Source organism: Alosa pseudoharengus, unplaced genomic scaffold (assembly GCF_046254945.1).
Source record: "Alosa pseudoharengus isolate Yale_2024_CS ecotype anadromous, Long Island Sound unplaced genomic scaffold, YU_APseudo_1.1 YU_APseudo_1.1_scf_16, whole genome shotgun sequence".
NCBI lineage: Eukaryota > Metazoa > Chordata > Actinopteri > Clupeiformes > Clupeidae > Alosa > Alosa pseudoharengus.
This window is the reverse complement of record NW_027468630.1, coordinates 18,196,392-18,221,513: the sequence shown is the minus strand read 5'-3', so window position 1 is coordinate 18,221,513 and position 25,122 is coordinate 18,196,392. Positions and strand designations below refer to the sequence as shown.

The 25,122-nt window shown below is 47.9% G+C and overlaps 1 protein-coding gene across 1 annotated transcript in view; it reads right to left on the bottom strand.

Annotated features, from left to right (window-relative positions):
- Positions 1 to 25,122, bottom strand: part of ccdc102a (coiled-coil domain containing 102A) — an 80,297-nt gene that overhangs the window by 30,050 nt on the left and 25,125 nt on the right. The window contains exons 2-6 of the mRNA XM_076288140.1: positions 15,301 to 16,082; positions 11,758 to 11,993; positions 8,996 to 9,104; positions 6,064 to 6,180; positions 1,362 to 1,571 (exon numbers count right to left, since the gene is read on the bottom strand). Coding sequence (XP_076144255.1) covers positions 1,362 to 1,571; positions 6,064 to 6,180; positions 8,996 to 9,104; positions 11,758 to 11,993; positions 15,301 to 15,972 — 1,344 coding nt within the window. The 5' untranslated portion in view covers positions 15,973 to 16,082. The remainder of the gene's footprint in view (positions 1 to 1,361; positions 1,572 to 6,063; positions 6,181 to 8,995; positions 9,105 to 11,757; positions 11,994 to 15,300; positions 16,083 to 25,122) is intronic.

The following is a 25,122-nucleotide window of genomic DNA, read 5'->3' as shown; positions in this document are numbered from 1 at the left end:
GTGTATGTGTGTGTATGCGTGTGTGTGCGTGTGTGTGAGTGTGTATGTGTGCGTGCGTGTGTGTATTATTGACATACATGGCTGCAGGTGCAGTCCTGTGTCTGTGTGCTTGTGTTTGCCTTCAATTGCTCTATCAAGTCAACAAATGCAGATTCATGTTGACTGGGGAATAAAAGCCACACATTGAACACCCATTTGTAATAACACTCATCCTATTTCATGGAATAATGTCCACTTCATGAGAACATTTTGATATCTGCTAAAAAGGAAAAGTCCTTTTCAGGGATGCAAGGGCTGAGAATGAAATGCTTCAAATGAGAATATTCCCACAGTGTGCAATTATCTCACCGCACAGGCGGATAACAGTCGGGAAATGGAATCCATAGTCTAAAAGAGAAAGTCTAACAGCAACATCTCCATTTCCTTACAGTAGGCCACACAGATGATAGGGCTTAGCTCTTTTGATTCCATACTCTATTATTTCACTCTAACACATACATATGTTTTGATAAGACATTGATTACTTGATAAGTTATAGGATGAGGCCTGTATTTTTATGTTCTGATCACTTCACTCTTTGCGATATATGGTCTTTTGGGTCCCCACCGTTGACTTCAAGGCAGTGCTGCCTGGAAGGCACTAGGGTAAGGCAAGGGTTATGGTTAGGTGCCTTGAAGTCGACAGTGGGGGCCCAGAAGACCATCAAGCACTCTTTGCACACTACAGTGTTAGTGAGTTTATGCACCAAATGTGACAGTCTGAGTTATATGTCTGTGATATCAACTTTTCATCTATGTTGAAATCTGAATTTTGATATGTCTGGCTGCAATGACAATCTAATTTCCCTTTGGGGATGATTAAAGCAATCAATTAATCAATCCATTCATCCATCCATTCATCTACCTCAGCTCCTTAACACACTGCACTCCACCGCACAACAAAACTTGTCCAGGCTGTGTTCTAAAACATTGCTACAACTCTGCCATGCTGCAGGTGTAGGCACATCTTAAAGGATCCTGATGGAGTTGTGTAAGGGCCAACACAAATTATGTAACACGCAAGCGTTATGACACTTAAAAGAGATGTGCAGCTGGTTTGTACCCAGAAAAGGCTCTAGTGTGCAAGTGTGTGTGTGTGTGTGTGTGTGTGTGTGTGTGTGTGTGTGTGTGTGTGTGTGTATGTATGTGTGTGAGAGGCCTTCAGAGTGAGAGTGAGTGCATGTGTGTGTGTGTGTGTATGTACAGATATGTGTGCGCAGCTGTTTGCATGTGAGCGCAACTGAGAGGTGTGTGTGTGTGTGTGTGTGTGTGTGTGTGTGTGTGTGTGTGTGTGTGTGTGTGTGTGTGTTTGACGTGGCCCACCTTGTTCCTCTCGAACAGCTCGGCCTGGATGCTCTTGAGGTCGGAGTCGAGGGCGGTGGCGGCCTGTCTGCGCTTACGGGCCAGCTGCTCCTCCAGGTCCTCCATCTGGGCGCGCAGCTTCTTGTTGTCCCGCTCCAGCGCCAGCTTCTCCGTCTCCAGACGCTCACGCCGACCCCACTCAGCAGCGTTCTCCACCTGCAGACGCTCCATCTGAGACAAGGGACCGGGGGAGGGGGGGGATGGAGGGAGACAGAAAAAGAGATGGAGAGAGAGAGAGAGAGACAGAGTTACTCATAAGGCAGACAGAAGGGGGGGGGACTCAGAGACGGAGGGAAATAGACAGGAAGAGAAAGGGAGGGAGGGAGAGAGAGAGAGAGGGAGAGAGAGAGGGAGAGAGAGAGAGAGAGTTATTCATAAGTGCAAGTGTGTATGTGTGTGGGGGCAGAGGGAGGCGAAGGGAGACGAAGGAAGACAGAAAAGGAGGGAGAGAGAGAGAGAGTTTGTCATAAGGCAGAGATGGAGGGAAATAGACAGGGAGGGAGAGAGAGAGAGAGAGAGAGAGAGAGAGATGGTCATAAAGCAGAAGGAGATGTAAGGAGACAGGCAGAGAGAGAAAAAGAGTGTCATAAGGAGGAATAAGAGGATAATGATACAGAAAACAGGATTGAAGGAGAAAAGAGGGAGCGATTAAAAATGAACCAGGAGAAGGAGGGAAATGAAGAACGAGGTGCAGGGAAGAGAGAGGGATAGAGAGATACGGAGAGAGGGATGGAGAGATGCAGAGAGAGGAGGGAAGATGGAGAGTTAGATGAAGACAGTGGGGACAGGTGAGAGAAAGAGGCAGGGAGAGAAATACAGAGAGAGCGATATTAATGAGACCTTGGAGGTATTAGAGATGACACAGTAGGGGTGTGTGAGCGAGTGTGTCTGCATGAGCGCACGTCCCCATCAAATGGCCTGTGATATCTCATTGAGTTACTCCCAGAGAGGGAAGGGGAAGGAAAAGAGCCTTCAACAGGGCATCTGAGGATACTTCAGAAAAACAGGCGACTTCATGGGGGGGAGAAGAGGCACGCAGGTCTCCTGCCGAGATGCCTTAAACATGCCGGAACATTCCTCCCACGTCTCATCAACACAACCCGTCCCCAACCACCCACTCAACACACACACCCCCCCCCCCCTCCAGCTCCACTGTGACCTCTTCTCTTCTCTCATCACCCCATCCCAACCCAACCCATCATACCGCCTGCCTGATAGCGCATTAGCCATGCACGCCACACGCTAACTTACTGCTCATTCCCACAGGGGGGGGGGGGGCAGGGATACAGATAGGGTGAAATTAGAAGAGAGCGAGAGAGAGAGGGGGGGGGGGACGAGAGAGAGATAGAGAAAGAGGGAAGGAGGGAGGGAGGGAGATTGAGATAGAGAGAATGAAGAGGATCAATCAAATGAGTGAGTCAGCATCAGAGAGATGACACAGAGCGAGGGGGAGGAGGAGGGGGGGTGCAGCAGAGAGACAGAAAGACGGAGTACCAGAGTGAGAGAGACAGAGAGAGAGAGAGAGAGAGAGAGAGAGAGAGAGGGAGAGAGAGGGAGAGAGAAGATAAATGAAGAGGACAGGCAGAGAGGTAGACAAATGAGAGAGTGAGAACACGAGAGAAGACAAAGAGCACAGAGGGAAAGGTGACCATGAGAAAGAGAGAGGGAGAGAGAGAGAGAATATGAGAGGGAAAGAGAGAAAGACTCAGAGAGAGAGAGCGAGAGAGAGACTGGTCTTGTGTGTGCTGCTCTGGCCTGTGTGGTTGCCAGGCGGAGCACTTGGACCCTGCTGGAGGCTGGAGGATTCTGGGAAGAGAGCCTGAGCCTGAGCTAGAGCCTGAGCTGGAGCCGCAACCTGAGCAGCCGCAGGACGGAACGCTTTAAACACCCCATCAAAGAACCGCGCCGCACGGCCCGCCAACCCAGCCTCGCCACTCTGCCAAACATGCCATCACCAACCCCCCAAAACCCCACCAAGCCCGTGCCAGTGATTCACCACAGGGCGGAGCGGAGCGGGCAGGGGACCAGGGGCACCATGTGACGCAAAGCAGATGGGCAGAGAGACGGCCATGGCCAGACACCGGGCACAGAGAATGGGAAGGAGAGAGCGAGAGAGAGGGGGAGAGAGAGAGGGAAGGAAAGAGGGAGAGAGAGGGGGAGAGAGAGGGGGAGAGAGAGGGGGGAGGGAGGGAGCGGGAGAGAGAGGGGGAGAGAGAGGGGGGAGGGAGGGGGAGAGAGAGAGGGAGAGAGAGGGAAGAAGAGAGGGAGAGAGAGGGGAGAGAGAGAGGGAGAGAGAGGGGGAGAGAGAGAGGGAGAGAGAGAGAAGGAGAGAGGGAGAGAGAGGGGGAGAGAGAGAGGGAAGGAAAGAGGGAGAGAGAGGGGGAGAGAGAGGGGGGAGGGAGGGAGCGGGAGAGAGAGGGGGAGAGAGAGGGGGGAGGGAGGGAGAGAGAGGGGGAGAGAGAGGGGGGAGGGAGGGAGCGGGAGAGAGAGGGGGAAGAGGGAGGGAGTGAGGGAGAGAGGGAAGGAGAGAGAGAGAGAGGGAGGGAGAGAAAGAAGAGTTCCTGTCATCTGTAAATAAAGACTAGTGTGAACATGCAGCCTGGGTCTACGGGTCTAGAGGAGGAGGGTGGGCTGGGCACTGGTGGACCACTGCTCATCACAACCAAGGGGCCTGACATGTAACCCCTGAGTCCTCCAGTATAACACAGACACATTCTGAACACAACTTCTATTGTAAAGTAATGTTCAAAGACTAATTCTAAATGAGTATAAAATCTATTTAATGTTGTGACATCTTAATTTAATAATCTAGAATAAATGCAAGGTGGTGACAGTGGGGAGGGAGTAAGATGGCTGCAGTGCTTGGGTCTGACTATGAAGTTTGTGTGTGTGTGTGTGTGTGTGTGTGTGGTGTGTGTGCATTTGTGTACGTTGCAGAGTCCTTGATATATTGCTGGCGTTAGGTAATGCACCTGGTCCTGCAGGAAATCAAGACAACCTTCCCCAAGTTCAGCTGAACATGAACTTTTTATCAAAATGGCCTCAAAGAACCAATCAATGTCAACACAGAACTCCAATATACAGCTAATTAAAAGCCTCAGAGAGAGGCAGCCGGTGTGTGTGTGTTTGTGTGTGTTTATTGACTCTTTTAGTAGTGCACATCAGGTGGGGTAAAATCAGACCCCTGTGGCTAGACCTAAACTTGTTTATTTAATTGTAGTTTTCTCCACCTGAATTGGCTCTTCTTCGGGGAACTCTATTGGCTTTGCAGGGCAATAGTTACACCACAGCAGCAGCTCAGATGGGTCAATTAGGTCCAGATCTGTGAGGACATGGTGGAGCGGCACCAGCGTCCAACTGTTGTGAGGCGGTGTCATTTGGATATAAGTGTCCAAAATCGGTGCTACCAAACTGGAGTAACTGCAGCTAATGGCCAGTACTCCCAGTTAGCTACAATGCTACAGGTCTGGAGGCATCATCTAAACGTGCCTTTTTTGCCTCTTAACAGATCTTGTTGCCAGTGGCGCCAGCAGAAAATATAGACAGGGGTGGCCAGGGGAGGCCATTGCCAATCTTGGGGTGGCACGCCAAAACGGGAGGGGGGGACATTAGGACACATAAGAAGAGTTTGGCTCCAAAATGCTATATCCTCCATTTTAATGCATTTTCATAAATAATTTTTTTAAATGATTATTTTGTTTCAGGAACTGTTATTGGGTAATTGTTATTTACTCAATCAAAACAACACAACTGCACTTTTATTGATATTACCTGAAAAACACAATTAAAAAACATGACTTATTAATGTTTACAAAAATTGATTTATAGCTTTGGAAAAGAGCTCTTAGGCTATATCTGTTTTCAAAACAGTCTAGGCTACCCATACCTGGGAAAGTATGATGTGATCATGCTTGCATATATCTTAGGTCAGCCTTTATATTAGGGAAAAATACTTTGTGTCTGCATCCATGCCACCTGAAGCATGCTGATAGAAATATCTATTCAAAAGCACAGTTGATCTGTGCATGCCATGACCAACTTTTGATTCTTTGATTTGGAAAGCAAGTTCATTATTTTGGGCTGCTATAAAATATATTATAATTTCAGCCCAAAGTTGGATTACTCGGGAACCGCTTACTGTACAGAGGAATGCTTTATATCCTCGTGTTCAGTAAGGTTTGCTGTTATTTTGATATATGGTTTGCTATGTTTTGATCAAGGTGTTCGTGAGATATACCACCGAGAGTAATGGGTGTGGAGATAGACGAAGCGCTGTGTGCACAATGGAAGATTAAATGCCATGTATATCCAACGTTAATTTACTCACAAACCGTTTATCACAACACCTAGCCGCTAATATCATGGGAAAGCTCAGGTTCTGCTCTTTCGTGTGATATCTGTGTAATTTATGTGTGATAAGTACTCTGTGAGCAATTCAACAGAGAATAATGAGTGTGAATTTGGACACATTTTGCGTCCATCGGCCACATAGCCAGGGGTGGCCAGAGTTTATGTTGTGGTGGCCACGGCCACCCCTGGCCACCCCTTGGTGGCGCCCCTGCTTGTTGCTCTGTGCTGTCTTGTGCTGTGCTGTACGATGTGGTGTGGTGTGGTGCTGTACGCTGCACTGTGCTGTGCTGTGCTGTGCTGTGGGGCGTCTCACCTCTGCGCGGAGCTCGGCCAGCTTCTTGTCCATGCTGCTGCGCGCCCCCAGTTCATCCTCCAGGTCTTCAGACATGCGGCCCAGCTCGTCCTGGTGCACCTCCTTAAGCAAGTTCAGCTGAAGTAGAGCACAGACAGACACACAGACACACACACACACACACACACACACACACACACACACACACACACACACACACACACACACACACACACACACACACACACACACACACACACACACACACACACACACACACACACACACACACACACACACACACACAAAGCATTAGGGCAACAGGCAACACAGCCACAGATGTGCCATCTGACACGGATCAATGGAGCAGAAAGACGACTTCAAAACCTCCTCAGACTGATAAAACCCTTCATATGTCAGCTGATTTAATATATACGTATATTTTGGGTTAATTTAGTGAGCAAACTAGCAGCAGACGAGAGAGCGAGCTGTTGCGCTGTTTAATCTCCAGCAGGCTGGGTGTGCTCTCTGTGCTATGACGGAGCGTAAGTGACACATGAGCTGGTGGAAGATCGCTACGTCGCTAGCTTAAGCTTCAGTCTCAAAGCACCTTTATCGGGGCTCCTCCGTGCCATCACACACACACATACACACACACACATACAGTACACACACACAGACACACACACACACACACACACTCAGACCCTGCCCTGTGCTGATGCCTGCCTGTGGACCTACAGTGCCCCCTTCTGGACCACATAGGACTGACGTGCACGTAACCTCACATGTATGTAATAATCAGGGGTGTAGTGGGCGTTGGACGCGGGGGAACGCCGTCCCCCCACTTCTTGGAGCATTGTTTTGAGCATTTTAATAAGCATTTATTAATATAACAAGTGTTGTTACCAGTGATAACAACGCATGACGCAAACGTCTCCAATTAGGCCCCTTTGTCATAAAATTCGTTACAAGAATGACCGTCATGCTGTAGCTCTCCACCATGCGTAAAGACAAAACTGAGCAGCTCGTCAGTCCGCGTTACCCGAAAGTAGCTAGAAAGTGGCAAGAAAACCTGTATCCGAATCTAGCAGCAAGCATCTTCATGGCCCACTGTTACAATTCCTTCGTTTGTGTTTTGCAGAAAGCAGGTAGGCTAATCCAGTAGTCAAAATGACACGATAAGCATGTGTGAGTGCGAGTGATTTTTATCGAGGGAGCTCCAATATAAGTGATAAGGCTATTTAACCATAAGTAATGACAAACAGTGAACCTGAACAACTTTAGGAAAATCTTACGATTGGTGCAGCTACTTTCATCCAAACAAAAACTTTTCAAATGACTGGCACTTGCCTGCCCAATGTTCTATCTGTTATTTTTTTGTTTTGTTTTATTGACGGTGTACCTCTGCATTTTAATCATTCGCAATGACATTCATATGACGCCCCCTCAAATTGAGCTACACTGCACACACAGCGTGTTGAATGCGTGTGAATCCTGCTTGTGCTATTGTTATTGCTATGGTTTACGTGTGGCAATGAATGAAGCCATGCCACGGCATGTTATGCGTCAAGGAGATTAGGCTACGCTAGATTACAGGCTACTCTACATTATGGTTTGTCTGTTTATTGTATGATACAACAAAATGAAAAGCTACAGGCCATATTCATAGACTTTGGTGGAAAAGTGTAGTTTGGGTGAAGACATTAGGCTACATTTTGAAGCTAATCCATGTCATTTAATTGTTTTTTTTAGTTCGGTTTCATGTTCACGAAAGCTGGTAACAATTTGCCTTGGCCTTCGCACCGATGTATGTGGAGGTGCGAGTGTGACAGTTTTGGCAATGACGTAATTAAAAAAACGTCCCCCCACTTTAAAAATCCCCACTACACCACTGGTAATAATAATGTACATATTATGTGCACACCCACATACATCCACAAAAAACTACTGAAATGAGCTCTACATACGAGATACACACTGATAAGTCTCCACACATTAAAACAGGGAAAGAATGCCTCAACACACACACACACACACACACACACAGGAATAGACATCACCACGCACGTATCTCACAGCCTTTGAGACAGACGTCATTGGTGGTTGTGTGTCACATATGTGCATTTGAAGTCGTAATCTGTGCCAGCGCAGGTGCAGGTGTAGGTCTGTGTGTGTTTGTGTGTGTTCTGCTGTGTGTGTGCCCACCCATGCTCTGGTAGGGGTGGAGGTGCAGGCGTGGGTCTTTGATATGGGGGACTGTGTGAGGGGCGCTGGGCTGATAGAGGGACTTAAGAGCCTTGGGTGGGCTGGGGCGTCACAGCAGCCATTAACAGCTCGGCTGCACATCAAAGCCGACATCACCACGCGCCACACACACACACACACACACACACACACACACACGCCAGACCAAGGTGACTTGTGCACAAAGGGTGGCATCCTGACAAAGAGGATGGCTTCAGAGGGAGAAAATTGGTTTCTTTTAATGGCGGCTCTGACGTGACCTTGGGGGAACAATGGCCGCCCCTCTCTCCCTATCCGGCCACTGTGGCTCAGGTGGTCAGCAGCACTCATCAGCTGAGCTGCAGATAATTGGAGCTGGTCCTGTCCAAGAGTTTCTCATTAGAGGTGAAGGAGTCAACTGGCAACTGTCAGATAACCTTTAAACTTTGAGGCCTAGCAACAGAACTTGTGAGCTAGAAAATAAGATGTGTTTGTGTGTGTGTGTGTGTGTCACGTGTGTGTGACGTGTGTGTGCTTGTATGTGACCAGTGAATTATATGAATTGTGGATGAATATTTATCTGTGGGTGTGAATGTAGGAGTGTGAAAGTGGATGTGCGAAACTATTTTGAAATTGTGTGTATATGTGAGAGATCCTAAATGAGAGTGTGTGTGTGTGTGTGTGTGTGTGTGTGTGTGTGTGTGTGTGTGTGTGTGTGTGTGTGTACCTGTTTGAGTGCCTCATGCTTGCTCTTGCTCAGCTCCTCATACTTGAGTTTCCATTGGCTCAGCTCTGCCTCCAGCTTCTCGATGCTCTTGCCAAGAGACTGTTTGTCCCTGCAACATATTTATTCATCATTTCATTTAATCATTACGCAGACACTTTTATCCAAAGTGACTTACATGTGTCAACTATATTACAAAGGCCATTCTCCCCAGAGTTAAAGACCCCGTATGCAGTGTTGGCAATTTCTTCGCTGTTTTCTTACAGTTTTCTCTGCAGTGCTCCCCCTACAGCTTCAGAGTATATATTTTACGGCACTCTTCGCTTGGTCAGTCTGTCGTTTCCTCTTTCCCTAACTTGTTCTGGCCGATGCTTGGCATGTATGTGTGTAGTGCAGTAAAGCAATTTGTTACATCGCGAGACTTTCTGACTGTGAGGCCGACGGGCCCGCTCAGAGACGCTAGATGGCCACCATTCACCCCAGAAAAAAGTCTTATAACCATTCCAATGACTCCGAAGCTGTTAAGTAAATTAACATTGACATTTTGAGTCTGTTTGGAGGCACAAAGGCACAGTTTAGCACGTAATAAACTCTGGGTTCGTTAACTACGTTGTTGGTGCTTCGTTTAATGTGTAGGGACCTTGAGCAAGCTACTGACAAGGTTTTGAACAATATTACTGGTTAAAAAAAATGCTATTTGGGAAGCATTTTTCTCATGGCTAATCCACTGTTTGCGATTTGGGGCTATAGCGTATACTGGAGCAAGCTCTGTAGTGTTTGAGCAACAAAAAATACTGTCTCCACGGCCTACTGTATTTGATGTGTTTTAACCCTTAGAACCCTAAGCTGTTTTTAGGGCATTTTCACTACCTTTATTCATAAGGATTTATTCTGGTAATTGTAAGTGCCACACACATATATTATATATAGTTTTTTTCAGGAGGGTTTAGGCTATTCAGATCTGCCATCATTTCATGTATTAATACTAGCATTGATTTTATTTTGATTTTTAAAGAATTAAAATATAAAACGTGTATTATAAAAATTCTTATATTTCGACATGTATCTCACCACTGCAAGCTCACAGCTCTACATGCATTTCATGTGTGTGTAGGGCAGACTGTCCTGAATCGGGCAATATAATTGCCATGTTGGAGGGATACTCTGGGGCTGAGCAATTTACAGAAATATTTGCTGTGTGATTTACGGAAATAAATGCCATTTTTTATTTAGTGATGAAAAATGACCTTTCTGCGCTCCATATCTGTGACACGAACTGATCTGACCTGACTTGACCCGAGGTTGCGTGTTAGCCTGCGTGCCTGTGTGTATGCAGTCATAATAATTCTCAACTCTTTACTGCATTGCCATGAACAAAGTAAAGGCAAAAAAGGTGTTTATTTGTTGAACAAATTGGGATGCAATGTGAGCCTTGAATTGGATGCCATGCAGGAATTTGCTAGGATCTCAAAACCGGAATATGAACATGCTTTGCCATAGAGAAACACATGATAGCATTGGATTATAAACATGCTTTGCCACAAGAACAGACACAAACGTGGGGTAAGTCCAGCTATATGAAGTTATTATTTTGCTGTCACTTCGTCTGTTTTATAACCCAGAAGGATGTACTTGGTATCAAATGATAGCTCTGAGTCTCCTCCTTCATCTGACATGCGTGGCATATCTATGCGATCACGGGTCCGCGAGTAATTCAAACGAGAGTAATGAGTGTGCAGCGTTGGTTTGTGTACATGACGTTATTATTTTGCAGTCACTTCGTCTGGTTTTATAAGCCAGAAGGATCGATAAACATGGTACCAATGGATAGCCCTGTGCCCCCTCTTTCATCTGATATGCTTGCCATATCGATGCGATCACGGGTTCGCAAGTAATTCAAACTAGAGTAATGTGTGTGCAGGTGAATGCAGAGAAGTATAGACTGTAAATATGATGCAATTTGATTTAATTTCATGATTTTTTTTTATTTTCATACTTGATCGTACAGACAAGTGTGTAGTCTCGTTGGAAAGCCCCACTTCTGCTCTGTCGTGCAATAAAGGTTTCATCTCGCTGCGATGAACCGTTCCGGAGCAATGTAACAGAGAAGAAAGGGTGTGTTTTTTGACGCACTTTGCGTCAATCGGGTTCTAAGGGTTAATGCAGAAAAACATCCTTGGGTCAATTTTCACTGGAATTACACTTTAATAAGGAGCTGGGTTAGCGAGCAGTAACCTGAAAGTTGTTGGTTCAATTCCCGGCTTCCACTGTTGTGCCCTTGAGCAAGGCACTAAACCCCAAGTTGCTCCGGGGACAATGTAATCCCTTGTAATATAGCTGACATAAGTCACTTTGGTCAAAAAGTGTAATGTAATGTAATGTAATATATATAATTCTAATTTTTGGTTTAAGTAGTCCTGGTTATAGCTTTGCTGTGGTCAACATCTTAAATGGTCAAATTCTTTGGAAACTCAACACCAACTTGTAATACATAATTGTGTTTAATTCTTCAGAGTTTCTCACTATCAGTACTTCCTGAGACACCAGATCTGGGTTTATAAACTATCAGTACTTCCTCTGAGGCCAGATCTGGGCTTATACACGTGTTACATCTGTACTGCACTCACCTCACTTACCCTCGTTTGCTCATTCAGACTTTTTGGCAAAGATACTATGTCACATGTTCGCTGGTGTTATCGTTTTTATTTACACACACACACACACACACACACACACACACACACACACACACACACAGGACTCACTCTCTCTCCTTGAGCAGGACCTTCTGGGACTCGTCCAGGCGCAGCTGCAGGGCGTTGATGCGTCCAGGCTCCTCCTCCGGGGGGCAGAGCTCGTCCCACAGCTGCAGGCGACCGCCCCCACCACCTCGGTCCTGCCGGCTCAGAGCCGAGCGCAGACTGCTAACGCTACGCGCGTCCCAGCCCTCCAGAGCGTCCGCCGCTTTACAGCGCAGCAGCGCCTCCAGCAGCTCCAGCTCCTGAGGAGGGGAGAGGAAGGGGAGGGGGGGAGAGATGGAGAAAGGGAAGGAGAGAGGGGGAGACAGAGAGATGGAGAAAGGGAGAGAGAGAGGGATGGAGAGAGAGAATGAGAGAGAGTTATAGCCAAGACTATTAAATCGGTGAACAAGATTAAGTGGAGACGTGGGAAAAGAGGATTGCTTGGCCAGTTGGCATTCTGTGGACCTATAAATCACCTTCACCTAAAAAATGTCTCACCTTTTATGTCTCCACACAGAAACACAAATATACATGAAAGTCTGGTTTCGCACCTCCATCTCTGGATACTGGCAAGCCCAACCTGGCGTAAATATTTACTCTTAGAAACAGGCGGCATGTCATCAAAAGCTGTGCAGAGGGCCACATAAAAGCGATCGTGTTCCCTTTTGACTTGTTCCCTCCCCGACCGCCTCATTTCCTGTCTGCACAAGATGGACTTCCCAGGCTCTGAGGATCACTAATGAAAAACTGCTCTTTTCTTCCCTCTTCTCCTCTCTTCCCTTCTTTTCTCGTCTCCTCCTATCACTGTGCAGAAGGGATTACATATCAAAGGTTTGACCAAGCAAGGACAAACACACAGACATGTTTAGCCAACTTCCTGAGACTGCGGTGTTCCCACTTGGAAGAAAAAGAAAATAAACAGATGCACTGACACATGCCCACCACCAGAGGGACCCAAAGGGCAAGATTTGAGATTTGGTTGGCTGATATTGACATGCATGTGGCAACACTCTGAGCAGGGTAAGTGTATGTGTGTGTGTGTATATGTGTGGTGTTTGTGTGTGACATCGAGTGATAGAGAGAGTGAGTGAGAGAGAGAGAGAGAGAGAGAGAGAGAGAGAGAGAGAAAGAGAGAGAGAAAGTGTGCACGTTATTCCAAAAAAACAGAGGAGGGAAACGGAGGTGGCACACATTTCTTCACACAGCAGCAGCATGTACTTGAAGCTTGTCCAGGGGGGAGAGAGAGAGCACCAAGGGCATAAAGAACAGAGTGAGGCATTTCACACACAGACAAAGGAACAAAGAGATATTTAGTCTCTTCCTCCATCTGCAGACCTGGGGTAGGGAGTGATGACCTTCCCTCCAGTTGTGGGAGGTGTTCTGTTCTGTGTGAGGGTGTGTGTGTGTGTGTGTGTGTGTGTGTGTTTGTGGATGTGTGTGTGTGAGGGATGGAGCGTGATTAAGGGTGTGCGTGTGTGAGGGGGTGTGTGCGTGACCGTGGCTGGACTGCGCTCTGGACTTCCACAGCTTTGCAGAACCCCCCAGAGAGAAGCAGAGCTGGACACTCCGTTGGACACTCCATTGTCCAAGCCTGCTCCTGCTGCTACCTCCACATGTATGTGTGTGTGTGTGTGTGTGTGTGTGTGTGTGTGTGTGTGTGTGTGTGTGTGTGTGTGTGTGTGTGTGTATGAGAGAGAGTGAGAGAGAGAGAGACTGTGGTATTAAAGAAGAAAAGGGCAGTTAAAAGCCAGCCACATGAAACCGGATGTTTCCAGTCCCAGGAAATCCCCCCGTCTAGCAGCAGGCAGTGGGGAGGGAATGCTTGCATGTCTGAGAGTCACGTCTCTGCTCTGCTCTGGCAGATGTGTCACAGTTTGCAACACTCGACCTTTGGTTTCCTGACTATAGTCTCAATGCAGTGTGTCCCCAGACCGAGCCTTAAAACACACACACACACAGGCATTGTGTCTGTGTGTGTGTGAGTGTTGCTGTGTGTATGTGTGAAAAAGGACTATAATTAGGGCATTGATTGCACCAGTAGCACTGTGCTGACACACACAAGCCCTTGGCGTGTTGCACCATTAGTGGATATAGACTCCCCACACACAGACACACACCATTATGAGAGCAGCAGGCCTTGTATAATAACGATGATGCTGATGGCCGTCAACACTCTAGTGCCTGCTGATTCATACAGCCAATGGTGCTAAAAACATTTGTTTTAATTGGAAAACAAAATGGCTACTGCAGCCTCCCTGAAAGACTTCTCTACATGCATTGGTATGGTGAGTTTCATCAAGGTCGATCCTACCGAAACAGCGGGGTGCATCAAGCAAAGCGCAGAACAGTGAGGTGTTTGAAGATCCCTTGTTCTCAGTCTGGTCATTAGCGTCGGATATCGAATTCTCGAATTTGGCTGCATCCAAGAACTTGCTGAGTTGCTGCTGAGTCGAGTTTCACTTTGAATTTTGCATAACCACAGAGCCGCATCTCCTATTTTGCTTTCCATAGTGCAGTCGACACCACTTTTTGTGAGTTAGCACCTCTGAGGTGTCATCTGCGTCATGTGTTTGTAAACTATGTGCAGAAACATACAGTGTTGAGGATACTGATGGCATCTGAATGTGAGGGCCTGTTTAAAATAGCTCTTAAAGAAACACGACAAATGTTTGGAAAATAACCTTATTTGCTGTCTACCCCAAAGTTAGATAAGATGATACATAACCTTCTCTTCTCTGTGCGTGGAATAAAGAGAGCGATGCTGTTAGCCTAGCTTAGCATAATTCACTGGATGTGGTTTAGACCAGTTAGTCTATAGCTCCATTTTAGCTATAGGCTGACTGATCCTTTAATTAGTCCTTTCGCAGATCCTCCAATTTCACTGTTTAGTGTCTTTTTTTTCCAACCAAAATGAGGTGATTTGTAAAACAAAATATTTCAAACCTTTATATTATTTACAATTTCGGTATACTGTGTACATGGCTGTTGCTATCCAAAAGCTAATCTTCTGCAGTTTCCTGCACAGAATAAACTATGCAGCGTCACAAAACAATGTGGTAAATTGCTGATTTTGCGATAACAGTATTGCAACACTGGAGGGACTTTCAACACTGTGGTGTGTGATATGCAGTGTGTGTGTGTGATGCACGGAGCATGTGTGTGTGATGCACGGAGCATGTGTGTGTGATATGCAGTATTTGTGTGATGCACAGAGTATGTGTTTGTGATATGCACAGTGTGTGTGTGTGATGCACAGAGTATGTGTGTGTGATATGCAGTATTTGTGTGATGCACAGAGTATGTGTTTGTGATATGCACAGTGTGTGTGTGTGATGCACGGAGTATGTGTGTGTGATATGCACAGTGTGTGTGTGATGCACGGAGCATGTGTGTGTGATATGCACAGTGTGTGTGTGTGATGCACGGAGCATGTGTGTGTGATATGCACAGTGTGTGTGTGTGATGCACGGAGCATGTGTGTGTGATATGCACAGTGTGTGTGTGTGATGCACGGAGCATGTGTGTGTGATATGCACAGTGTGTGTGATGTGTGGAGTGGTTGCCCACCTTCTTGTGCTCCGGCTTGTCGTTGCTGACGTCTCTGACCGGCTCCTGCTCCGGAGAGCCCAGTCCTTCGCCCGCCGCGGGGCTCTTGCTGTCGGGGGCGACGGGCGGGGAGGAGGACGCGGAGGAAGAGGAGGGGGAGGAGGCGGTGCAGCCGTGCTCGGCGCGGAGCCGCTGGGCCTCCTGCCGCAGCTGCTCGTTCTCGGCGGCCAGCTCCTGGCGTTCGCGCCGCGCGCCCGTCAGCTCCTTGGTCAGCGCGTCCAGCCGCTGGCGCAGCTGGCGCACCTCGTCGCGCGCCCGGTTCCGCTCGGCCCGCACCTTGCTCCACTTCTCGCGCCAGTTGGCCGTGCAGTCCGACCACCAGCGCATGGTCTTCTCCATCTGGGCGGCCCGCGCGCGCGCCTCCTCCAGCTCCCGCAGGCGCAGCTCCTCGCGGCTCTCCCAGTCCCCGCCGCCGCCGCCCCCCAGGCTGCCCAGGCTCAGGCCCTCGCAGCCCAGGCCGGGCGACAGCAGCAGGGGGGGGCTGGAGCTGGGGGTGCCCCCTGTGGGGCTGGGCGTGTGGGTAAGGCTGTCCGGAGAACGCACCCGGTCCGGGCCCAGACCCAGGCCGCACAGGAGGCCCGACCCGGACTTGCCGCTGGCCTCGGTCATGTGGGGGCTGGGCGTGTGATTCATCACCGAGCCGATGGTTCTGCCCGGCGGGGACGACTACAGTCTAGGGGAGGGGGGAGAGGGGGGCAGGCTGGGGTTCAGGAAGCCATCGGCCGCACACTCCAATCAGGGTCCTGCAGAGGAGAAAACCAAAGACACTGTTACGATAAGATCCATGCACAGACTAACACACACACACACACACACACACACACACACACACACACACACACACACACACACACACACACACACACACACACACACACACACACACACACACAGACACACACAGACACACACACACACACACACTGTGTCTGTTTATTTGTATTCCCTGAGGCGCACACATAAAACGACCCTACAAATGAAGCTTCATTGCGGACACATGAGCGTTGGCCTCCGTCCTGACCAGAAGGCCTGCTTCCCATTTCCCAAGCAGCGCTCGCGTCGCTGAATAGCTGTAATCAGGCTGCCTGAGCCTCTCAACGTCACGCAGCCCACAGCCTCACCACCACCAACAAACAACACGCAACATGCAACAGCCCTCTCTCCCACTCTCTCCCTCGGAGTCTGAAATCCCATACGCCTGCCGTGTCCAATCTCTGCTGTAATCGTTTAGCGTAGGGCCCCATACACTGAGCTTTTCAAGCCATGTCTGTCACCATGCGGCAGTTGTGGCCATTCAACGCTCCCGGGACATGCTCACGGCACGCTAAGCTGGAGCACAGGAGCGGGCCTTTCTGCTTGACCTGTCGCTAAGGGGACTCTGGGAGACGTGTTCAGGCATGTTCAGCAGGCCCTCGAGTGACAGACACCAGTCAGTCTCCGGACTGACCACACATGGCCCTAACATGGACAAGAGGAGGCACAGACAGACATTATTCAAATAAGCAGTTTGGCATCGTCCGACCACATGTGGAATGTGGGAAATGGGAACGCTTTGAAAAAGAAGGCGAGCTGCTGCGCAGTGTGCGCACCAAAAATATCGCCGGCTAAATCTAAAAAAGATGCAGCCGATTGTACAGTACGTGCTCGCTCGCTCGGAGGGCCGTAAAAAAGGAGAAGCAGTGAGGTCGGTGAGGCAGCAGAACCGACCCGATCCAAACGGCCCACAGCAGACCTCTGTGTTCCACAGAGGAACCATTAGTCAGTCAGCCAGACATACAGACAGGGCCAGAGAGAGAGAGAGAGAGAGAGAGAGAGAGAAAAAAAGAGAGAGAGACTCACTCTCCAAGGCCTAGTTGGACCTGCACATAACAGGTGAGAGAGTGAACAAGAATGAGAGAGGGAAAGAGAAAGAGAGAGAAAAAGAGATAGAAAGAAAAAGACAGAAAGGCTTTGTTTCCAGGGCCTGGCCACGGATGAGAAGACCACTCCTGTCAGACAGAGGCAAGGCAAAGCACAACGCACACAAGGCCTTCAGAATGGCACCGGCACCATGGCAACGCCTGAGATAGTAAGTCCCGTTAGTAAGGCATCACCCTGGCAACAGTTTAAATGAGAATCGGAGAAGCACAGAGAGAGAGAGAGAGAGAGAGAGAGAGAGAGAGAGAGAGAGAGAGAGAGAGAAAGAGAGTGTGGAAGTGGACAGTTCATCTCGGGTGGGAAATCCTTCTCCAATCAGCGAACTCCCACGATCATTAAGTTCATCTGCAAGTGCTTGGGTGTAAAATATGGTGTTTAATGTATAGCAGCACTCAAGAAAAATACTCTAATCAAGTGAGACATAGACTCTGAAATACAACACAAACAAAGTGCCATTCTCTCTGTCCCTCTCGCACTCTGGGGGCGAGCACTGTGAGTTCTCTGAAATTTCAAAGGGAGACCGCATGTGAAAGGTTTGAGCTCACTGGGGGGGACAATGGAAAATAAATAAATAAATAAATAAATAAAAACAGATGAGTTCCTTGTGCTGTTTGACAGCTCTGATTGCAGACATGGTAAGTGTTGTGTTGTGTGTGTGAACCGCACACTTTGTTTTTTACGTTAGCCAAAGCCCCCCACCCCCCCTACAATGTCTCTGTTGTGTGGGGAGGTAAATGGTGGCTCTGAAAACAGGAAACCTGTGGCTAGCTTCATGCAAACAGCAACGAGGCTGAAGGCAAACAAACAAAACACACTCCCCTCCATAAACCATTCTGATTTCTCTTTCATGGTCGCTTTCCTCTCAGTTCTCAGTTCATTGTTTCTCTCTCCCTCTCCCTCTCTCTCACACACACACACACACACACAAATGCAGAGAACAGAGGGAAGAGACTGTGCAGAACAGAGCAGCATCCAGACAGATGGAAGGGAAAATGGCAAAAGGGTGACAACACTGGCTTGGAAAACATATTTCCTCGTATCTCCTTATATTTACAACGGACAGCGCTTGCCAAAAGAAAAACAAAAGGGATCACCGCAGTTCAGCCTTGCCTGCTGACGTAATTTGGTGTCAGGAGCTCAGAGAGACTGGAACGACTGAATTAGGCACCAAGGCCAAACACCAATGTCTGGACTGTGCCGTCTGAGAGAGAGTTCTGAGGTCTGAATGACAGTGGTGGTCTAAGGAACAGCCTGAAAGAGAGTTCTGAGGCCTGAGTGCTGGGCTAAGGAACCGCCTGAGAGAGAGTTCTGAGGCCTGAGTGCTGGGCTAAGGAACCGCCTGAGAGAGAGTTCTAAGGCCTGAGTGCTGTGCTAAGGAACCGCCTGAGAGAGTTTTGAGGAATAAATGACAGTGTTGGTCTAAGGATCCGCCTGAGAGAGAGTTCTAAGGCCTGAGTGCTGGGCTAAGGAACTGCCTGAGAGAGAGTTCTGAGGCCTGAACGACAGCACTGGGCTAGGGAGCAGCCTTTGGCTTTAAGGAGCAAAAGCCAGCAGGTCTATCACTGGAACCCAAGAGGATGGAAGGAAAGAGAGACACATGATGAGGCAAGATACAAAAAAACCCTCTACTCATATGGAAGCCTTCCATTTACTAGATGGAAAGGAACTCTCTGGAATCACTGGGGAATGGTGATGACAGAAAAAAAATTATGACCTTCAAAAAGTGACACCCAATCTCTGGATATCGCAGATGTTTAGCATTAAATATACAGCATGATGCCAAATGCCAAACCCAGAGCATATGCACAGACAGCACCCTCCCATTGAAGGTGGTGGGGTGGTGACCTACATCTGGAGTTTCTGATCAGCACTGGGAGATGACCTCACAGTTCAGGTGCCCCAGTGACCTCTTCAGTTAGCACTGCTCCTTCCTGAAGCTCCACTGAGAGGGGAAGTCTGTACTGTGTCTGAAGCAGCTCTGCAGATCTCAGGGGCTCTGGAGAAAGGGCCAACTCTCAGACGACTTAGGCCCCCTGATTACCGTACTTGGGGGGGGGGCGGGGGGGGCGCAGACCTGGAGCTGGTCGGCAGAGGTCTGGGAAATCTCTGGAGAGGAAAGGAGAGGAGAGAAGCGAAGGCCCCTTCTAATGTCTAAGACACATCTGGAGCAGGAGACAGGGCATCTAAGTGATGACAGCCGGCTGTCAGCCCAGAGAGTAGCTGTGAACATTGCAGACAGGATGTCACACAAAGATAAAAACACAGATACACACACTTTTACCCTGTGTGTGTACGATGCCATCTAACACTGACAAAAAATAAAAAACCTTCCACGCTGCAAAACCAATTGCAAAATCCTCAACTTCCCCTACATAAATGAGACAAGGGGAAAAAACTAAAACAGCATGTTTAGCAGACTGCAGCCAGAATAACTTAAGACAGAAAATAACCATTTACCCAACTGGAGTTGTAAAAGCACAGGACAAGAGCAGCTGGAGAGAGAAGTGAAACAGAAGGAGAGGGCCAGTGGGATGGAGAGGAGAGAGAGAGATAGAGAGGGAGAGAGAGAGGGGGGGGAGAGAGAGAGAGTGAGAGATGTGAGAGAGGGAGAAAATGAGAGAGAAAGACACTTGTGGTTCCTATTAGCGGTGTGTAATCTGAGCTCCATCAGCGGGAGGAGAGGGTTGGGAGGGCTGCGGGAAAGAGAGGCCAGATTCTCTGTGATAGGCAGGCATCCGGACCAGGATAACCTGGAGAGGAGGAGGGAGTGTCCGCATGGAACCATCCAGACCAGGATAACCTGGAGAGGAGGAGGGAGTGTCCGCATGGAACCATCCGGACCAGGATAACCTGGAGAGGAGGAGGGAGTGTCCGCATGGAACCATCCAGACCAGGATAACCTGGAGAGGAGGAGGGAGTGTCCGCATGGAAGCATCCGGACCAGGATAACCTGGAGAGGAGGAGGGAGTGTCCGCATGGAACCGAGAGCACCTACTTGGACAGAGGGAGGGAGATGGGACACCACACGGGGGAGAAATCTATTCTGTATGCACCGGCCAAAGAAAACGCTCATCATGTTTGCAATGCAAGAGGGCAAAAGCTCATTTTTGAATCTGTGTGTGTGTGTGTGTGTGTGTGTGTGTGTGTGTGTGTGTGTGTGTGTGTGTGTGTGTGTGTTTGTGTGTTTATTGAAATTGACAAACCTTATTGCTATCTGACAGACATTAACACGCAATTTCAACAGTAAAAAAATAAAATCACCTCGAGGTTGTATCAGGCTTCATTCAACACATTCAACAGAAATGTAGGCTACATGTAAGGGATAACGGCAGCCCAGGTATCCTGTTATACGGAATTAATGGACGAGGGCGAGGGGCAAAAAACTCCCCGACGTGCAGCGGCCCGAGTCCATTAATTCCGTATAACTGGACACACCTCGAAGGCCGTTATCCCGCTTATCACCCGGTTGCCACTGTAAAGCAAAGGAAACACGCGGTTCCGTTTAAAAAGAAGCTCACTAGTTCAGCTTGTTGTACAACTTTCTTTGGCCCTATAACAGCGATAGCATGGACAGCTTGTTTACAGTTGATTCCATTGTTGCGAAGCCTGCAACCAAAGATTCTAGAGCGCTGCAACCGTCGTCCTACTATGGTTGTTATAGTTACCATTCATAAGCATTGATATGGAACGGTGTCCTGTTATAGACCTCTCCAAAATAAGTCCCGCCTCCGTAACTTCCGTATCCATCCAACTTCCTGGCGTCGATTGTCTATGGGAAATAACGTGGCGTTTCGAAATATCATACCGGTAAAACATCTGTAGGTAGCGAAGTAGAAAAAGCTGGTGGGCAGATTGGCCTACACACTTCTGCCATCTAGTTTCCACTGGATGTTTTGATTGTCGGTGCCGTTTAAACTGTACAAAAATACAGTTTTTTTGTAGTTATAGTGTTTTTGATTAAATCCAATTTGGCGGCCGAATCAATTATGTTGACATCACAAGTTGGCCTGGGTCAGCCTAAGGACATCCAAAAGTACTACCAGACACCACTAGTATGTTTTAATTCCAAACACATCAACAGCTACAGGCCAAAATGCATTTTTGCTAATTACAGCGCCCCCTAGAGGTCAAAGGTCAACAGATTTTTTGAGTGCCCTACTGATGGGGTTATAAGTCCATGTACTAAGTTTGGTTATGACAGATGAAAGGGTTGCTGAGATATGAGCTCACCTGTTTGGCGGCTACGCCGCATATTTTGATTGACTGTTACGGGCAAACGGTTTTAGTTCTGAAGATGAAAATCGATAACTTTCGTCCGGCTTGGTCTGAAGATGTTATGTGCTAAGTTTCGTGAAAATCGGACAAACTATGTGAGGCTTGAAACTTTTTAAAGGTTTTTGAAAAAATCCAAAATGGCGGAAAATCCATCATGGCGGAAATTGACGTCATAGGGTGCGTTGAACTCGGCTTGGTCCAAGGATTCCAACGATACCTCATATTTGGCGATTGGGCATACAAGTCAAAAGTTACGTGCGTGAACGCACGTCCAACTTTGGCCTGTTGGTGGCGCTAGAGCGCTGGAAGTGCCGGCATGAAATTTGGTGAAATTAATTATTGGACTGTCCCCAATCAGTGTGCCAAATTTCACAACTTTTGACCAGTCGGTTCTATGGGCTGCCATAGACTTCAATGGCGGAAGCGTAATAATAGGGAAGAAAACCATTAGCTTCGCTGCTTGGCCCCCAATTAATAGCCACCCCACCAGCCAATCAGAAAAGAGTATTTCTTCTCTCCGGGTGATAAATAAAAATAACACTGTACAGGAGTGCTTTTGGAACCGCCTTTTAATTAGAGCACATCATGAAACCACATCAATATATTGACACCTACTGTACAGCATCTAGAGTGACACCTTTTTATCCACACAAGCATCATGAGACAAACAGAAGACCAGACAGTCACCTGACGATGCCCCCACTGAAGCAGACTAAACCTTTCTCCTTGTGACCTTAGGGTTTCGCCTCCTCTACTACCCCTGACTAAAAATAGTCAGACATACAGAAGCATGCTTCCTCTGAAGGACAGATTTCTCAGAGGCCACAGAACAACAACTCCTTTGTCTGCAATTCAGCGGAACATTAAAAACAAAACAAGACAGGCTCAAATCAACGCAGCGACTGATCTCATCTCCTCTCAGAGACGCGCCGAGGTGACGGAGTTTGAGGTTAGCGCTGGAAACTGCGAGGAGGATGTCTGGGGTAGATGCAGGTACTGTTGACATGACCGCAGCTCCTTCCCAAGCGCAACAGCGTCACCTTTGCACACACTCGCGCACGTCTCTGCCGAGTTTACGTGGGGGACAAAAACCCCAAAGACAAAGACACAGACGGGTGCAAGGTGAAGAGACAAGACAGTGGAAAGCATGTGAAAGGAGGAAACTGGTGCAGTGTTCTGTGCACAGCATTGAGGAAGCAGGTGCAGCATGCTGGTCTGTGTTGGACCTAAATTCCCTCCATGCTCAATTTTCTTATCCTCATTATCCCACACACACACTGATCATTAACTCCGCTCACTTCAGTGAGTTTCCACTGATGCCTCAATAGCTTTGTTTGGCTTTAAACACACACGCACGCACGCACGCACGCACGCACGCACGCGCGCGCAGCTATGGTGACACACAAACATGGTGACACAAAAACATGGTGAGACACACAACACACTTTCCGCTATCAACAAGTAAGAGTGTGGCAGCTCATTATCCTTTGATGGTGAAACACACGGAAAGACAGCATGTACACAGATAGAGTGCAGCAGATAGGCTGGTCGGCCTTACAGAATCTGGGGCACGGAGGTTGAGGAGAAAGAGAGGAGGAGGAGGAGGAGGAGGAGGAAGAGTGTGTGAGCGAGGAGCGCTACAGCTATGTAAGGACACTCATAAAAAATGAAACAATAAGGACAAAAGTGACAGAAATAAATCGTCACAGGAAGCTACGCACAAAACCGCAGAGCTGCAGTGAGCCAGCGGCACAGAAACAAGGAAACTGTATTGTGCTTGGCTCCCGCACTCTCTCAGGGTTCTTGAGACTGTGGTATCGTGGGTCTCCGACCCAAGAATTAAAAGCTGCTATAAATAAAGGAACTCTCCCCAGAGATCCCGGGATTCAACCGGCTATGGCTGGACGATCCCGGACAACATTCCAGCGGAATAGAGCTGGCACCAGCTCTCCTCCTGTTAATCTCTTTTTCAACAGCCTGATTAGTCATCATCTCTGTGACGGCAACATGATCAACCAGAGAAATTACACAGCTACCAGGGCTCGACATTAATGGTTACCAGGTTACCCTTGGCTACCAAATTGTTACAAGTGGCAAGCAGATTTAGTTGGCTTTGGCAACCCAAACCTCATGCCTGGATGCCAAGCTGGCAAAGCTGGCAACCACTTTTAAAAGTTTACATTGAGCCCTGACAGCTACACTGCAACACAGGGACATGGCATGATGGTAGTGCAGTGTATTGTAGTGGCTAAGGAACTGGACAAGCATGAAGTAGCCAGAAAAGTTGTGGGTTCAATTCCCAGCGTCCACTGTGTCCTTGAGCCTTAACCCTGAGCTGCTCCAGAGAGGCTGGCCCTTGTAATAATTTACACATGGTTTGGGTAAAAGTGTCAGCTAAATGAAAAATAGAAGTAGCATGATATAGGCCTAAGCCTGTCTGTGAGCAGACAAAAGGTTGGGTTGCACTCTGTGCATAAAAAAATCCACTGGATGAATAAAATACTTACTTTACTTACTTTATAAGGAAGTGTGCTCCCACCACAAGTAGAACAGTGGGTCATGCACAAGACGCATAGCCTACATTCACTCACTCACACACTCTCTAGGTTTCTCAGGGTTATAAATCCACTGAGCTTATCAGAGCCTGTTAAATACTGCACACCCTTACTCTGGGAATAAGCAACAGACACTTGCCAGATGGTTTAAGTGAAGGGGCTGATGAAAGAAAGCCAGTAAATGATAAGAGAAATAGAACTAGTTGTAAGGTAGATGATGGATTAAAAAAAATGACTGATAAAGAAATTCCATTACACATGCAAACGCCCGGCGCAGGATGAGCAGCATGTAGAATGCGGGTGCCTGGAACACTGAAAGACGTGAAGGAATCCTGGGTCACTGTGATGTCATTCCCAGGCCGAGGCAGCAGCGTATGGTGTGGTGTGCGTTTGTCTGTACACGTGGATACTTTTAGATTATTAACTTCTCTCGGAAAGAATCAGACATATTTGGCCGGTTGTTAAATTGTTAAAATAGCTGAGATAGCTAGTCCACACACATACTTCAAAGGGCACTGAGCACCCCATTACAAACTCTTGAGTTGTCAGTCTTTTCATCTCCTCTTTGGTCAGGAAACAGCACAAGCTGAAACCCTTCATTATAAAATGAATAAAGCAATGCAAAAAGACAGTAGTTATTTTCGACCGACCATCTATACCACACACAGCAGCGTCAGCTTACACTGCACTTACTCTGCGAAAAAAGGACTTGCTCAGAAGAGACAATCAGCCCTATAGTCAGAGATGTGGGGGCGATAGAAACTGTGTCATTTCTGAAAGCACACCGGCCAGTTTGCTGCAGTAAGGGCAGAACAAGACAAGACAACAACAACAAGATCAACATCAACATCAACAACAACAACTACAACACTGACTGACTATAGTCAAAGTCCTGTTAGGCAAGTCCCTCCACTCGGCGGCCATATTGCAACGTTATTTGGCATCTATTTAGGGTAGAACTGTGTGTGTGCAATGCTTCACGAATCACGACACACCAACCTTGTGACGTGTCGTTTTACTATTGACCGCCTATTTA